Genomic DNA, 15,871 nt, shown 5'->3' with positions numbered 1-15,871 from the left:
GTTTCTAGCATTAATGTTTTCACATCATCTGTGTGGCTGATACAAACTTACAGTAAACTTGCCTTGGCCAGTCTTGGTCTTGTTCACAGTGCAGGCTTGCCCACTAGCCTTGAGATGAACAGAGAGCAAGTTCACAGTGAAGCTTCAGCTTTCATATCACAACCTTCAAACCCTTTTGAAAGAGAAGGATCTTCTTGTTCAGATGCTTGCCTGTCACCTACTGCTCTGTGACTCATACTCCCCTTGAAAGACCAGCATCAGGAAGGGAAAATTAGCTATGCTCTAAAGTTAAATTTTTATGCTTCCCCCCTCCCCCCTTCTTTTTTTGCCTCTTTTGTGTAGACTTAAAAGCTTTAAGTTCAGTGATGTTAGTATTGAATCTAAATGACTATTCAAAGGGAATAAGCTCGAGTGAATGGAGCAAAGGTTTCTTCCTATCTTCACACAGTCAGAGCACTGGGCTACAGCACCAGAGATGCCTCCATTTTCAATCTTGATCATCATGGAGAAAGATAAATGTTCAATTTACTTTAATTACCACTCTTGCACAAAGTTGCAAAAATTATTGCAGTCATCAGCAATGATCTCTTACCTCTTTTTTATGCCACTCTCTCTTGACTCTTCCATGTGCTTCTGATCAAAAGGCTTGTGTCTTTTGGACTGTGCACATATAGGTTGTTAGAACAGCACCCAGGAAGGGCTGTGGCCAGCTCTCTTTCTATGCTGTACCAGAAGAGAGAAGCTCAGGTTGGCTGGCTGTACTACAAAATCTAACTTGAGCCCTTAGCAGACTCAACTGGGTTACTAGTTGCTAAATCCAGCCAGTCCTTTAGTCATTAACCTGATCACAGCTGTTAGAAATAGTTTTCTATAATGCCTGTACTCAAACAGCAGGTGGATTTCTGCTACCAAGCCTGGGAAATCTCAGTCAGAAAGAGAAGAGCTATCTGAAAACAGTGCAAAAAAAGCCTCCCAAACTCCTCAGTCCTGCTGCCTCCCTAAACCAGAGTCATTAGCTGTGTGCATCGTTCACCTACACCGTAGCTAATAAATAGCAGAAATAGGACAACTACTGCACACTGACTTCCCCTGCCTATTTCTTTTTAGTACAAAACATGTAAAGATGGAAGTGTGCTTGGGGTGACTGTGACAAGGATTGCACTGCTGACACACTGCCAAGCTCTGACCCAGGCATGTGGGTACACAGAAGGTATGAAGTACACATCCCTTGCTTCCTCCTCAGCATCAAGTGTGAATTGCGATGTGCTTCTCAGCAGGCTCCTGCCTTACCTTTTACCTAGATCTCTGTCATGGGCTCCTAGATTGAAACACTCAGTTTTGGGGTTTTAATTGTTTTTGAAAATATGCCCATTTGGAACACCTTTCTGAGAGATAGAAATAATTGTCCTAGCCAGTACAGATCCTGCAGTGGAGACTTACTGTGGAAGTGAAGCTTTGAGGTTATCAGTCATGCTATACTGAAGCTTCCTTCCTTTGAGTGGGTTTACTTTGGGCCAAAGCCATGTTCTGAAAAATAAACTCTTCTGTTTTTGTTGGACAGCTGAAACAATTGTGAATGTATTGGATTTCAAGAAGGATGTTGGCTTATGGCATGGGATTCTTACAGTAAGTGTGTTTTTTATTTTGTGTGAGTATTTGAAAATAAACTAACCTCATATGCTTATTGCTGTCACAAACTGCCATGTCCTACAGTTCCTTCTAATTTTTCTGCTTTGGAAGCAAAACATACATGACCTAAACCCATGGTCTTCTGCTAGTATACTTACCCATAATGAGCACAGAAAAGATGCCAGTGTGTTTATATGCATCCTGTCAAATACTCTGGCCATTCTTAGCATCTTACCCTGATCTTACTGATGTGTTATTCTGAGGTCAGACTTTCTGTCAGGAGCAAGTTCAGTTAGTCCTTGTCTCTGCAAGGATGTGGTTCAATGGCACAGCTGCGTTGCCACTGTTTAGCTTTTCTGCCATAACTCATATCAACAGATGAGTTTGCTAACATTAAAGCATTTCTGATACTTGGAGCTGCAGAAGTTGTCTGCTTGCTCTTCAGATGTCTTCTTCGGTTGATGTGTCAGGCAATGGACATTTTTAAGGGCTGCTGCTCTCAGTGACTCACAAAGTGCTTACTAGTCACTGATCATTTAAAGAACTGACAGTATTTTGAAGGGTCAGTTTTGGGGGGTCCAAGGATGTACAGACCCCACTCCTATGATGCCCTGGAATCCAATATGCATTTCCCACTCAGTGCTATACTGTTCTTAGTATCAAAGGGCAATAGTAACACTTCAGAAGCAGAAACAGTCTATCAGGTTTAATACCCATCAGTATCTCATGGTAAGGAAAACTTTATCACTGAAGTTGAAAGCAAGCATCTAGCAGAAGTGTTGTGTGTTTCTTGCTATCCATCTTGGTATGAACTTCATTTTCTTCACTATTTGCCTGTAAGTGCTTTTACTCTACCTATGCTTGTGCCAGACTAAAAGGAGGACTCTTCTGCAGTTCTACAAGTATGTAGATGACTAATCCAGTGGCACACTTAACCTTTATCAAGCCTAGGTTTTCCAAAACCTGTATTTAACCTGAACTGCTATGAGTGGAGTCGTGTTACCCTCAGAAGATGTATGTCATGCAGAAGTCATTTACAGACTGTATAGCAGTAAGACTGAGAAATCACTAGGGAAATGGACTACCTCACGCTACCTGGGAGATCAGCTTGGGATCTGTCATTGGTTTCACTCAGCTGTTTTTTCTATACTTCATACAACTTTTCATGACCCGGAGAAAAACTAAAAACTTACTCATTTATTTTCTGTTAAAATAAATTGATCTCTGTGACTCAAATTTCTCCACCTACTGTCTTCTTAATAAATTGTGCCCCACTTACTGTTAGTAGATCTTGAGTCTTCACAGAGGTGGATTTCTTTAGACAGGATGTTGCTGTTACTTGTCCTTTTGAGTAAAGGCTCTTCAGGTATTAGGAAGTTTAACAGGCCTGAGGGTGACACTGAACTACACAGCAAGCATGCAGACATTGTTCATCCAGTGTCCGCTTAGTTCTGTTTAAAGTGAATTGCTTAGAGTATAAATAAGAAGAAAATGTTTCCTTTTATTTAGCACCACTTCAAAGTTATGATCTGATTAGTCTAAATCCTTAATCCTTAATTAAAGCACTAGCACATGAGACTCTGTTTCATCTTAATGTGGAAAGCTAGATAGGAAAAGATTCCTGCCAGCTGTGACAATAAAACAAGTGCAGAGCGATTTGCATCGCTGTACCTGCCCATAACATCATCTCAATAATTACCACAATTGTTGTATAAAACCCATTTATCTCATTCGATTTCAGAGTGTCATGAACATGATGCATGTGATAAGTATTCCATACTCCTTAATGAAGGTGAATCCACTGTCATGGATACAAAAAGTCTGTCAATACAAAGGTAAGGAATATACAAAAGTGTGCTTGACAGTCAAAACCAAAGGTGCAAATTGGTAGTAGAGCTGCACAGCTTTTATATGGTGTATTAGTAATCTTCCTGTTCTTCTTGCAGCAAAAGTTGCCTGTGTAAAATCCAGAGACATGCACTGGGCATTGGTGGCACACCGAGATCAGAGAGACATCAACCTTTCCTCGCTGCGTATGCTGATAGTGGCTGATGGAGCAAACCCATGTAAGCTCTGCTGCTGCAGGCCAGCAGGGAACAGGGAGTGCTTGCTGCCTTCAGTAGCTAAGACAGTTACAGAGTTTGTCTTGTGCAAACTATATGATATTTATGGAAAAATTAATTAATGAGGGAACTTTAAATATGTTTTCCAACTACTGCTGAAACAAACCTGGTAATCCATAGGATGCGAGTTGCAGTCAATCCAGTGTTACTTAGTGGGACAAACTGAAGTAAATAACCTTAAGCTATGGAGGAGATTAGAGCCTCTCTTGTAAATGATGGCAGCAGGAGCAGAAGTAACTGAGGAGGCTGGGGGGAATATGTCTGCTGCTCTAGAGAACCACATCTGCATCACTTCAGAACAATTCATAGCATAACCTGCTTGTGTTGACAGCAGCATGCAGATGTTCTGCTTGTTTGTAGTAGTTTGCCTGGAGTTTCTGGAGTATATCTTTAATTTGCTTCACCCTAAAAAAGAAAACTGCAATGAAATTTATAGTGTATATCTGGCAGTAATGGCTTCCCTGCATAGTGAAAGGACTGTATGCTCAATGCTCTGTGCATGCACAACTGTATGTGTGTATCACTGGGGCAGCTATGACTGCTTTCCAGTGCACACAGGTCCTGCTGGAGTCTTTTACTTCTGAAAAGTCCATTTATTCAAAACTAGGCTTGTGCTTTGAATAGCACCACTTCAGAAATCAGATTGGTTTTCTCCTCTGACTTTTAAATTTTTAACCCCAGGGTCTATTTCTTCCTGTGATGCGTTTCTCAATGTCTTCCAAAGTAAAGGTCTAAGACAGGAGGTCATTTGTCCCTGCGCCAGTTCTCCGGAAGCTCTCACTGTGGCCATCCGAAGGTACTGTGTCAGCTCAGGGGCACTGAGCTGCCTGTGGTGATCTGGACAGCAAGGGAAGATTGGCTCATTCTGAGTGTGCACACTTCTGAGTGACGTTGTGGGGTTCATCTTGAGTGTGTCCAAACAAGAGAGAAGAGACAAGGGGGATTTGTAGAGAAAGCTATATAATATAGTTAGTTTTCATTTCTGTCATTTTATCTCATTTTAAATTAAATGGTCTGAAATGCCAAAGTTAATTCTGCAAAAAGAAGTGGAAAAATGCCACTGTAAGCACAACACTTGTTGCTGACCCAGGTGAAGCTGTTAGCCCAGGCCAAGTCATTGTAGCTCTATAGAGAAGTCTCCCAACATGATCCTTGCAGTCCTCGTGACTCCAGCTACCCTCCTTGGCACCCCCATCCTGTACACAGCCAGTGTCTCTCAAGGCTGTGCCCATTCTTCTTTTTAGCAGTCTCTGGACATGATGAGTAATGCAAGAAAATGTAAGTCAGATGGGCTCTGCCCTCAGAAGGCTGTGAGCAGCCATGTGTGCCTCTCTTCTCTTGGGCAGTGACATGTGTGTTTTGGGAGCAAGGATGAGAGCAAGTTGATGAATAATGTTGCTGAAAATTCCTTTAACATGATGGGATTATTATTTATCACAGCTGCTTGTTTACTAGCACCATTTGTAATGCTCTAATGCATTTTCAAGTGTGCCCACATCCCTCTTTGTTGGCAATGTCACTTGAGAAATATGCCTTGAACAAACTATTAATTGAAATGGATGGTGCCAGTTGCTGCAAGGCTCACAGGAGTGTGATTGGCTAAAGCCTGGCTGGTGTTCAGAGCACAGTGGAGGAGAAATGTCATATAAAAGGACAACATATTAAAAAATAGTTGTGTTATGATGGTCTATTTAGGAAAAAGTGCAGAATCATTAACTAAATACTGGCTGGTTTATCCATCTTGAAAATAGCTGGAGTGTGATTGCTGCACACAGGGAAATTATCCACACTCCAGGCAGCATCTGGGCTCTCAGTTTAAAATGCAGGACAGTGTGAGAATCCTTCCAGACATGGAAAGCCCTGCCATGCTCCCTTGACTCCATACCATCCATACAGCAATGTTCATTGGTTCAAGCCACACTCTGCATAGGTACAGTGGTGTCCACTGATAAATCAGGAGGGTTTGTGTTGAACCAAGCTGACAGACAGTTTGTGCTGATGCTGCAGAACTGCATGGTGTGGCGGCAGTGAACCTGAGCACACAAAGGCATTGCAAAGACCCTGCATCCACAGCATTTTGACCATGACAGATGAAGGTGTAATTTGTTTGCATTTTCATGGGGTCAATTAGGATTGGAAGAATTCAATTACATGCACTAAAATAGAGATGGTAAAGTCCTTGCGGTTTCCACAGGTACTTCTTAGGGAATCTATTACATCCCAGTATCTTCTGTGCAGCAGTTTTAAATACTTAAGTATTGGGAGTTGGAACTCACATCTGTGATTTAAACACAGCAAACTTACATTCTGATCTTGACATTGATCCCAGTGTGGTAGAGTCAGGCTGTTAGTCTTGCAGATGGTTTGGTTTCCCCAAAGCAGGTAACGTGTAGAGCATTATTTACTGATTGGTTCTGAACATCTAGAGTGCAGTTTCCCTCCACATCATCCTTGCTGCTTTTCAGTGTTCTTTTAAACAAGGCAAGAAGCCTCTACATGGGTAACCAAACTGTGTTCTATCTGAAAATTAAAGGCAAGCTGTTTGGGGTAGATGCTGGATTTCACCTCTGCAGTCCCCTACATATGGATGGCTATTGAGTGGGAGAGCTGTCAGATGTGATTACTCAGAAATGACCAAAACCCAGGATTCTGTCAGGTCTAGCAGGGGAAAAAAGAAAGTGAACTTTGAAACTCTCAGGTAGAGGAGTGCTTGCAGTAGGGGTCTGCCTGCTGGAGCACTGATGTTATAACCCATGGTTACAGGCCAACAGATGACAGCAATCAGCCACCAGGCAGAGGAGTTCTGTCCATGCATGGTCTCACTTATGGAGTGATTCGAGTGGACTCTGAAGAAAAACTTTCTGTTCTGACTGTCCAGGATGTTGGCTTAGTGATGCCAGGAGGTAAGGAACTGTCTTTAAACTTACTGTGATTCATCAATTTAGCTAATCAGCTGTAGAAAGTCATAGGTGGGCAAAGTTTGCTCAGACAAGAAGTTTTGGGGTTAGAACATGTGTACTTGAAAACATTTTAGACCTCAAGCATCACCTTGTAAAACTTCATGTTTTGGAAACCCTGAGGTTCTTCTCTCTGTTGACTTCAGTGGCTGTCTTCACTTGCATTAGAGGTGTCACCACAGCAGAGCATCCATTCTTTAACTGGGAGATGTTGGTACAGAAAATAAGAGAGCTGGATTCTGATGTCTAGAGGCTGTAAATAAATATCTGTAAGCCTGACCCAGATGAGACTTACTAGTGAAAGTTTTCATAGTCTGTGCTAAGGATCAACCAAATTGTTGTCTGATGGCTTGCAGAATGGTTTTCCATTGTGCTGCCACCCAGTTACTAGAAAAAGGAGGCATCACTGAGCAGTTTGCTTTGATTCAAACTGAAAGCACTGCTTTTAAAGGAGAAATCAATAATTTCATAAGACCTAGATCTGAGATGAGATGTGACAGAAGCTAGGAAGGGGTATTGCTGTAGTTCTGCATTAGAGAATGTCTCTTATGCACCAAAAGAATCAAACATAATGGTGCATCTTAAAGAACTCAGGTTTAACAGCTTAAGGGAAGATGAGATTGGTTGTTGTCTAACAGTTGTTACAGATGTGCCACCTCGCACTTCTTGTTGCATTCTGACAATCTGAATAGATGTACTCACTGCTGCATATCCTTGGAGTGAGACAAAGGTCACTCAGGACTCTTTACACTTGTACTTAAGAAGATGTTCTGATTAATTTCTGATCTCCCTTCTGATCTCCATCATACCCTCTTTGCAACTGCAAAGTCTTCACATGCTGGACTCCAAGGTTTATTAGCTAAAGCAGCACACCTGATTCTTATTTACATGGTTGACAGAAAGAAGTGTTCCTTCCTCAGAGCAGTGCTTCCAAATCCCTCCTGTTTTGCTCCTGGTTGCTCTGCTGTCCTCTAAGACCAGCAAGAGGTAGTCTCAACTCTGATAAATTCATAGTAAAACTAGCTCACTAGGCTGCTGGAGTATCTTGGTCTTTTCTGTTAGTACTTGCTGCTTTGTGAGAGGTGTGTTTCTGGTTGCCTGCCTCCCTGGCAGTGCAGCTATTATCAGGAACTCCATTCTGGTGTTTCATTATGCACTGACTGCAGCAAATCTGTGCTGTGGTGTGCAAAGCAGGGAACACGGCCACATTTCACAGCAGTATTACAGACCACCTGAAATGTCAGAGAGCATGGCAAGATAGGGTTTGTTATCAGTGTAGAGACTGAGCTTGTGCAAAGATCTTTACATTCTTTATAGAAGCAGAACACCTGATAATGCTGAGCACCTTAATACTTAAGAATCCAGTTGTTAGACTTTAGTCTGCATATAATTTATGTCAGCTCCACTGTGGTATCTTTCTCTCAGTGTTTATGTTACTCTGTAGTTCCTTTTATAATATTTTTAAAGTCCTTTACTCTCCCTTTAGCTATAATGTGTTCAGTGAAGCCAGATGGAATTCCTCAGCTCTGCAAAACAGATGAAATAGGAGAACTTTGTGTATGTGCTATTGCAACGGGTACATCATATTATGGACTCTCAGGCATGACCAAAAATACTTTTGAGGTAAGTTGACCTAAAAATGCTGTATAAAGTCCTGCCTTTTAACCTTTTTCTGTTTTGAGATAATACTTGACATAAAGTATTGCTACTAATAATATAGAGTGGCAGTAATAATCAGTGCCTGTGGCTTGGGACCTGTACTCTAGCCAGATAATCTGCACTGAAGGCCATTTCATTAAGTGAAATAGTAGACCTTTATGTGGGTTTAGTTGTGGCTCTGAAGAGCTTTTACTTCAATTTTGAAAGAATATCAGGGGCTGCAGCAATCACAAGGAAAGCAGGAAGAGTTAAAAAGGTGATAACTCTACAAGTCTACAAGCTAGCTAAATAATTTACAGAGCCATGGTTAGGGAAAATGTGTTTGGTGAGCACAGTGGGGTTGAACTGGCTCTTACTCAGGTACTGAAAATGGCACAGACTAGTCTGGGAGTTTCCTGACATTGCCTCTATGGCCATGAGCATCACCGGTGACCAACTGACTTCATTCCAGAAACGCCATCTGAGAAACCATGCCTGAAATACTCTCCGCGCTAGAGTTGAGCTGTGCTTCTCTGTCTTACAGGTGTTTCCTATGACCAGTTCTGGTGGCCCTATCACTGAATATCCTTTTATAAGGACTGGACTACTAGGCTTCATAGGCCCAGGGGGACTTGTCTTTGTCATTGGCAAAATGGATGGATTGATGGTTGTCAGTGGAAGAAGACATAATGCTGATGACATCGTAGCAACGGCACTGGCTGTGGAACCAATGAAATTTGTCTACAGGGGAAGGTTTGATCCTTTCTTTACTTATACTGTGTAGAAATATTTTGTTTTGCTTAGCCCAGGTGTAAGTGACACAAAGTACTTTCAGAAGGCATTGCCTAATCTGTCACTGTGGTTTCCCTCTATTGCTGTTCGTGTTGCTAGAACCAAGAGACAGCAAAGTGAAACCTAAGAGAGTGTTGAGGCAGGCTTTAGATACCAAGGTCCAAAACTGTGATTATTAAAATCTCCAGTAGAACAGCTGTTTAATTCTGAAGGTGTTGAGGGTCCTTGAGGTTCTGAGGGTGTTCAAGAGGGTCCTTCCTGAATTTAATGTTTCTGATATACCTAACATAGCAGTTCTTAAAGGGAGCAGCAGTTCTTTGTGTGACCTTCCCAATATGCTGAAACTAAGCATGAAATATCTGAAATGTCTGAGGAGTCTAGTGCTGTAGCATGTGCTCACACTTGATCACCTGGCAGACCTCCCCAAAAAGGATGGTGCAGTGACTGACTTATAAGTTGGGCCAAAAAATGTTTATGCCAGCTGATACGTAACAGCCTAACAACACCCTTCATGTGACCCGGATTTAGTGCTTTCCCTATCCCAAGAACGTTCCTTTCTCCAGCCCTGCTGTGACGTGGTGCCTGTATTTACATGAGTGCAGAACAAAGCTCTCTCTTTCTCCTCCAGACGTTACCCAGAACCATTCCTGTTGCCTTTCCCCCAAATGCAATACTAATTGATGCACCAGTTGTCTGAGTAACAAATAACAAAATGACAGCTGTGAAGGATCAAGGTGGAGGCTCTTCCACCTGCCTACACTAAGCACCCTTCTCCCCTCTGCTCTGCAGAATAGCAGTGTTTTCAGTGAGCGTGCTGCACGACGAGAGGATAGTCATTGTTGCTGAGCAGAGGCCAGATTCCACAGAGGAAGACAGCTTCCAATGGATGAGTAGAGTACTCCAGGTACTGTTCTTTATGTATGTTTAGAAGCTATTCTTCCCATGCTTTATATTATTTTTATTGATTTTTCAGCCCCCCAAGGTAATTGATATTTGTCTTTGTGTAATTCTAAGTCCACCTTCAGTTGTACTTGCACCCAATAAGCACAAAATTAGAATCTTATGAGTGACAGCTCCTGTCTGGGCTGCATGTAGTGTGATCCTTTTCCTAATCAAAATGGTGTAACAAAACAGAGATGGTGTAAGAAAACAGAGATAAAAGTAAGTAATAGGAAGGAGAAAGTAGCATATGGTTTCTAAGGGTGTAGTCAACCAATCCTTCAGGAGGGCAATGATTGTAGTATACTCTTACTGCCAGAAGCTACCAAAGTCTCTTCCTAAATATTTAACGGCAGTGATGGAGTGGACCTCGTGAAAAGTAGCTATACATATCTGAGCTAAATCTCCAGATTTACCTTTTTTAATCAGTGGGAGATAATTATGTGTTTTTAGTGCCCCGTGTTGATAGCTAAAATAAACTGAAAGAAAAACAGCCTAAAAATGCTGATTTGTCTCCACTGAAATGAAGGGAAGTATCTAGGTCTCTACAGTGAGAGGAGAACACTTACTGCAAGGAATTTCATTCCAGCTGCCTGGTAGGTCATGCAAGGTACTGTGATGAAACCCACCCTGGTGATGTTTGTTGTTCAGCAGTTTAACCAGAAGACAGAAGCAACTGAACACTAAAAAATCCTAATCTTCTCCTTGCATATTGCAGTCCAGTTTAAGATTTTTTTCAACTCTGATGTCCACACACACAAAGCAAGAGATATTGTAGATAGCAGCCACCTTCCATCTCCTCTGTCCATGAGCCTGTGCTCACTCAAAAGCAATAGGTTTAGTGAAAATGCAGACAGGTTTGTGTGTGGCTACCTTCTGAAATGGTCTCAGCTCTGTTTATACCTGATCATCTGTTACTTGTGGCAGCCAGCTGTATCTGAATCTTCTGCTAGCAATGAGCAATGTAACAACATCACCCTTGAGTTGTGACTCTTAGTGACATTCATGATAACAAACTCTACCAAATTGCTACTCATGGCTGATGATGTTTGTGAGACCCTGTGCATGCTGCCCTGGGCCAGCCCTGCCCTGTGCTGCCCTGCAGCCATTTCCCTTCAAGCTGGTTTTGTGAGGATCCCGTGGTTCATGACGGCTTGGCAGAGCCTCCAGACGTTGTCGTGATGAGATAGTGTCAGAAACAAGGGGCAGTGTGTGCTGGCTGCCATGAGTCTCACTGCTACTGATCCTTCAGGTAAGGTGCCTAGCCCAGCAGTGAGGTCTTCCAACACTACCATGAGACCTACCACCACTAAAACTGCAATGCCTGCAAAATAAGTAACTGCTTTGTTATTCCTTCTTAGGAAATTTTGCAATCAAATCAGCAACAATTAATCAAACAGCAGCCAGGAGCAAAGCATTACCTAGAATCTCTGTAGAAATAATCAGTAATTTGTTGGTCTGCACTTAAGCACACAACTGTAAGTGATGATTTGATTCTCAGAAGACAGATTTTGCCTTGAAGGTGACAGGCTTAGGCATTCACCTCTCTCACAGTTAAACATTAAAATGCAAATTGAGTAAATTATATTTGTTAACATTTAACTACTCATTAGAGATGCTGTCTGAAATTTGGTTTTCAGTCTGCATGGATGTCTGAAGTTACTTTTCTATCTCACTGATGCTGTTTTTCACCAATGTAAGGAAAGGAACTGGTTATTTTAGTCCAGGGATAGTCACCTTTGCCTGGTGGCATGTGCTGTGCATTAGAGAATTGTAGAAAGTGAGGCATTTTACTGCACTTGTGAGACAGTTAACATGGTTACTACAAGATTCAAAGATTCTTGTTTTCAGATTTTCAGCCAACAGATCTTTGGTCAGGCGGGTGGGTTGCTGGTGTTCTCTCACGTCGTCATTTCCCACTCCTGCCTGTGTTCTGCACAGCAGTCGGGCAGTGGAGCTGCTCTTACCTTAGACAAGAGTTATAAATGCCTGAGCTACAGCCATCGGTGGGCATGTGGTGGGAGAGTGCAGCCTCTGACCTTTGCCTTTGCTCTGCAAGATGGACTGGCTGTTTAGCCCAGAGCAATCCTTGAACCTCAGTTCTGAGCCCTCTGCAGATTCATGTGGGCTGCCAGCCCAGCTTGGTAAATAAATCTCCAGGCTACCTCCAACTAATGTGTGCCTAAAAGGGCTGCCTAGAGAGTAGTGCTTAATAGATATGTGTATTTATCAGCAGCTTTTTGTCTGCTCTTTTTTCTTCTGGAAGAGTAACATCAGTATTACATTGCCATCCACCTGTTCCTGCTGAAAAGAGCCTTCTTGTCACTGACACTGCTGAAGTGCCTTTCCATTGCCAGTTGATGATCAGGGATAGTTAATGCAGTAATTCAGGGCACTGTGTGCTTGTTAGAATGATGAGGAATTTACCTCTCATTAACATCCACTTCCTGATTTTTTAGGCTATTGACAGCATTCATCAAGTGGGAGTCTACTGCTTAGCACTGGTACCAGCAAACACACTTCCCAAGACACCACTGGGAGGAATACACCTGTCAGAAACCAAGCAGCTCTTCTTGGAAGGATCACTGCATCCTTGTAATGTGCTGATGTGTCCCCACACATGTGTCACAAACCTGCCTAAACCAAGGCAAAAACAACCAGGTAAGATGAGTGGAGGCAAAGGGACCATGACTAAAGCTGTATGCTCATGGTACTGTACGTACTGTTAATGCAGGTGAGAATTGGCTCCATTCGCTGTCCCTGATAAACATTCCAGGTCTGTTAACGACATCATTGGGTTTGGCAAAAGCTAGAAGTACCTTCACAGTACCTTCACATTTTTATCATTCTACAAGGCACTGAGGCCACTCCTGGAGTTTCCTGCAAATTCCTGCTCAGTTATGTTGAAAAAAAGATGAATAGAGACTGAAACAGATAAAGATAACATCTGAGTTTACTTGATGGCTGAGTTTGTAAAGTAGAAATAGAGAGGAAGAGGACTGCTGACACTGCCCAACAGTGTTGGAGGAGCAAGTACTTAAAAGGTCAGCGTGAATTGGATACATCTCTGGATTTAGGTACTTGAATGGACATGCCTGGATTAGAAGCTGAATCATCCAAGAGATCCTCTTACCAAGGCAGAGAAGGAGTGTCTCTGGCTGCAGAGAACCCATGCTAGGTCTGCTTCTCAGTTAGATCTGCTTGGAGAGGATGAAGCCAGGCCTAAATGTCATCCAAGTTCCTTCTTACCCATCAATCAAATTGTGTGTCAGCAGAGCTGTGTTCAGGATTTGGTGTTGTGGATAGCAATGAGGAAAACATGATGTAATGCAAGAAAAGTACAAAGAATTGTCATCCACAAACAAAGAGTTTTCATTGCACTTAGCATACTTCTGCTTCATTCTAGAAATTGGCCCTGCCTCTGTGATGGTGGGGAACTTGGTCTCTGGAAAAAGAATTGCACAAGCCAGTGGTAGAGATTTGGGGCAGATAGAAGATAATGACCAAGCCAGAAAGGTAAGCTAAGCTTTTGTGCTACAGCTTGTGTTAAACTGCTTAGATCAGGACATTTGGTGGTGCACTGATTGTATAATTGTGACTACAGAACTCGTTGAAGGATTTGTTTTATTCACACTAAAATAGTTCAGAAGCCCTTTTACTGACAAATACAAAATAGACTTGAGGGGAGTTCATTGCATTTTGTTTGTATGGATTTAAAAGTAAATAAATTTACATAAGACATAAGGCAAACATGGTGGAAAGGCTCAATAGGGCTTCGACCCCAAACCACCCTGGAGGACAGCTCTTCACTAGTTCTAGTGGATCCGAGGGATGTTGTTTGCACATGTGGCCCCTGGCTGAATTGTCATTATTTTGACCCTATAAATTAAGTTGAAATTTAGTTCTTTTAGGGGCTTATGTGAGTCATTGCATTAGTAAGTTCTAAATTGTGTAAACATGTATATATTTTCAGTAAGAAAAAGTGAGGAAGTTACAGAGTTAAAAGCATGCTTAAATGCAGAGAGATCAGTAACAACTGGTTTGTTGCTTTGAAAGTAGAGGTGGTAATAGATCATAGTCCCAGCAGTGGCTTCACTTCCAGAGAGGATGCTGCCATGATGTGAAAACACCTTGCTATGAGTGTGTGTGATGGCAAGATAATTAACTGCTGGCCAAACTGCTGGCAAACTGCTGGCCAAGCTGTCAGCCCATGGCTTGGACGGGAGCACACTGCGATGGGTTAGGAACTGGCTGGAGGGCCGAGCCCAGAGAGTGGTGGTGAATGGTGCCACATCCAGCTGGCAGCCAGTCACTAGTGGTGTGCCCCAAGGATCAGTGCTGGGCCCTGTGCCTTTATTGATGATCTGGATGAGGGCATTGAGTCCATCATCAGTAAATTTGCTGACGACACCAAGCTGGGGACAGGAGTTGATCTGCTGGAGGGTAGAGAGGCTCTGCAGAGAGACCTCGACAGGCTGGACAGATGGGCAGAATCCAAGGGCATGAGACTGAACACATCCAAATGCCGGGTTCTGCACATTGGCCACAACAACCCCATGCAGTGCTACAGGCTGGGGTCAGAGTGGCTGGAGAGCAGCCAGACAGAGAGGGACCTGGGGGTGCTGGTTGATGGTAAGATGAACATGAGCCTGCAGTGTGCCCAGGCAGCCAAGAAGGCCAATGGCATCCTGGCCTGCATCAAGAACAGTGTGGCCAGCAGGAGCAGGGAGGTCATTCTGCCCCTGTACACTGCACTGGTTAGGCCACACCTCGAGTACTGTGTCCAGTTCTGGGCCCCTCAGTTTAGGAAGGATGTTGACTTGCTGGAACGAGTCCAGAGAAGAGCAACAAAGTTGGTGAGGGGCTTGGAACACAGCCCTGTGAGGAGAGGCTGAGGGAGCTGGGGCTGCTTAGCCTGGAGAAGAGGAGACTCAGGGGTGACCTTATCACTCTCTACAACTACCTGAAGGGAGGTTGTAGACAGACTGATGATGGTCTCTTCTCCCAGGCACCCAGTACCAGAACAAGAGGACACAGTGTCAGGCTGTGCCAGGGGAGGTTCAGATTGGATGTTAGGAAGAAGTTCTATACAGAAAGAGTGATTGCCCATTGGAATGGGTTGCCTGGGGAGGTGGTGGAGTCGCCGTCGTTGAGGGTGTTCAGAAGGAGACTTGATGGGGTGCTTGGTGCCATGGGTTAGCTGTTTGGGTGGGTTGGATTGGTTGATGGGTTGGACACGATGATCTTGAAGGTCTCTTCCAACCTGGTTTGGTTTATTCTAATAAAGTTTAATTTATCATTAGTTCTGGATAGAGATGTAAAATGTAGCATAGAAATGAGAAAGACACAGCTAAACTAGCCAGAATAGGTACCTGGGTTTTAAAGTGAAGAAGTTGTTTAGAGTCATGACCATCACTCTGCTTTATTTTAGTTCCTCTTCCTCTCAGAAGTGTTGCAGTGGAGAGCTCAGACCACCCCTGACCACGTACTCTACACTCTACTCAACTGCAGGGTAAGAAGCTCAGAGCATTGCTCTGCCAGGCTGTGGTGTGGGAAATGGCACACTGGCATTTCAGCTGGCATTGCACCTGTGGGTGCTGTGGCTGAAAAGGACTTTTCTGTTTCCTTTCCCTTTAATACTCAGCAGTTATATTTAATGTTCTCTGAAGCAGAAAGGAGAAGAGAATAAGCATTGCCAGTTGTCAAAATACAGGTTGCTTCTGTGCCCTACACATTCCTCATTACTTTTTCCACCACGTACACATTGTGGGTGAGCTGACAATGCAAATCTCC

The 15,871-nt window shown here is 43.1% G+C and overlaps 1 protein-coding gene across 5 annotated transcripts in view; it reads left to right on the top strand.

The window, feature by feature from the left end:
* Positions 1-15,871, top strand: part of DIP2C (disco interacting protein 2 homolog C) — a 223,146-nt gene that overhangs the window by 172,944 nt on the left and 34,331 nt on the right. For all 5 annotated transcript variants that reach the window (XM_068145741.1, XM_068145742.1, XM_068145740.1 and 2 more), the window contains 12 exons: positions 1,108-1,210; positions 1,562-1,626; positions 3,371-3,464; positions 3,576-3,695; positions 4,434-4,548; positions 6,516-6,655; positions 8,196-8,332; positions 8,892-9,100; positions 9,929-10,043; positions 12,538-12,739; positions 13,485-13,594; positions 15,510-15,590. In XM_068145741.1, coding sequence (XP_068001842.1) covers positions 1,108-1,210; positions 1,562-1,626; positions 3,371-3,464; positions 3,576-3,695; positions 4,434-4,548; positions 6,516-6,655; positions 8,196-8,332; positions 8,892-9,100; positions 9,929-10,043; positions 12,538-12,739; positions 13,485-13,594; positions 15,510-15,590 — 1,491 coding nt within the window. The remainder of the gene's footprint in view (positions 1-1,107; positions 1,211-1,561; positions 1,627-3,370; positions 3,465-3,575; positions 3,696-4,433; positions 4,549-6,515; positions 6,656-8,195; positions 8,333-8,891; positions 9,101-9,928; positions 10,044-12,537; positions 12,740-13,484; positions 13,595-15,509; positions 15,591-15,871) is intronic.

The sequence above is a fragment of the Melanerpes formicivorus genome, unplaced genomic scaffold (genome assembly GCF_026170545.1).
Source record: "Melanerpes formicivorus ecotype bairdi unplaced genomic scaffold, bMelFor1.0.p_v2 SCAF_13, whole genome shotgun sequence".
In the NCBI taxonomy this organism is placed as follows: domain Eukaryota; kingdom Metazoa; phylum Chordata; class Aves; order Piciformes; family Picidae; genus Melanerpes; species Melanerpes formicivorus.
The sequence above is the reverse complement of the archived record's forward strand: the minus strand, read 5'-3'. Positions and strand labels throughout refer to the sequence as shown.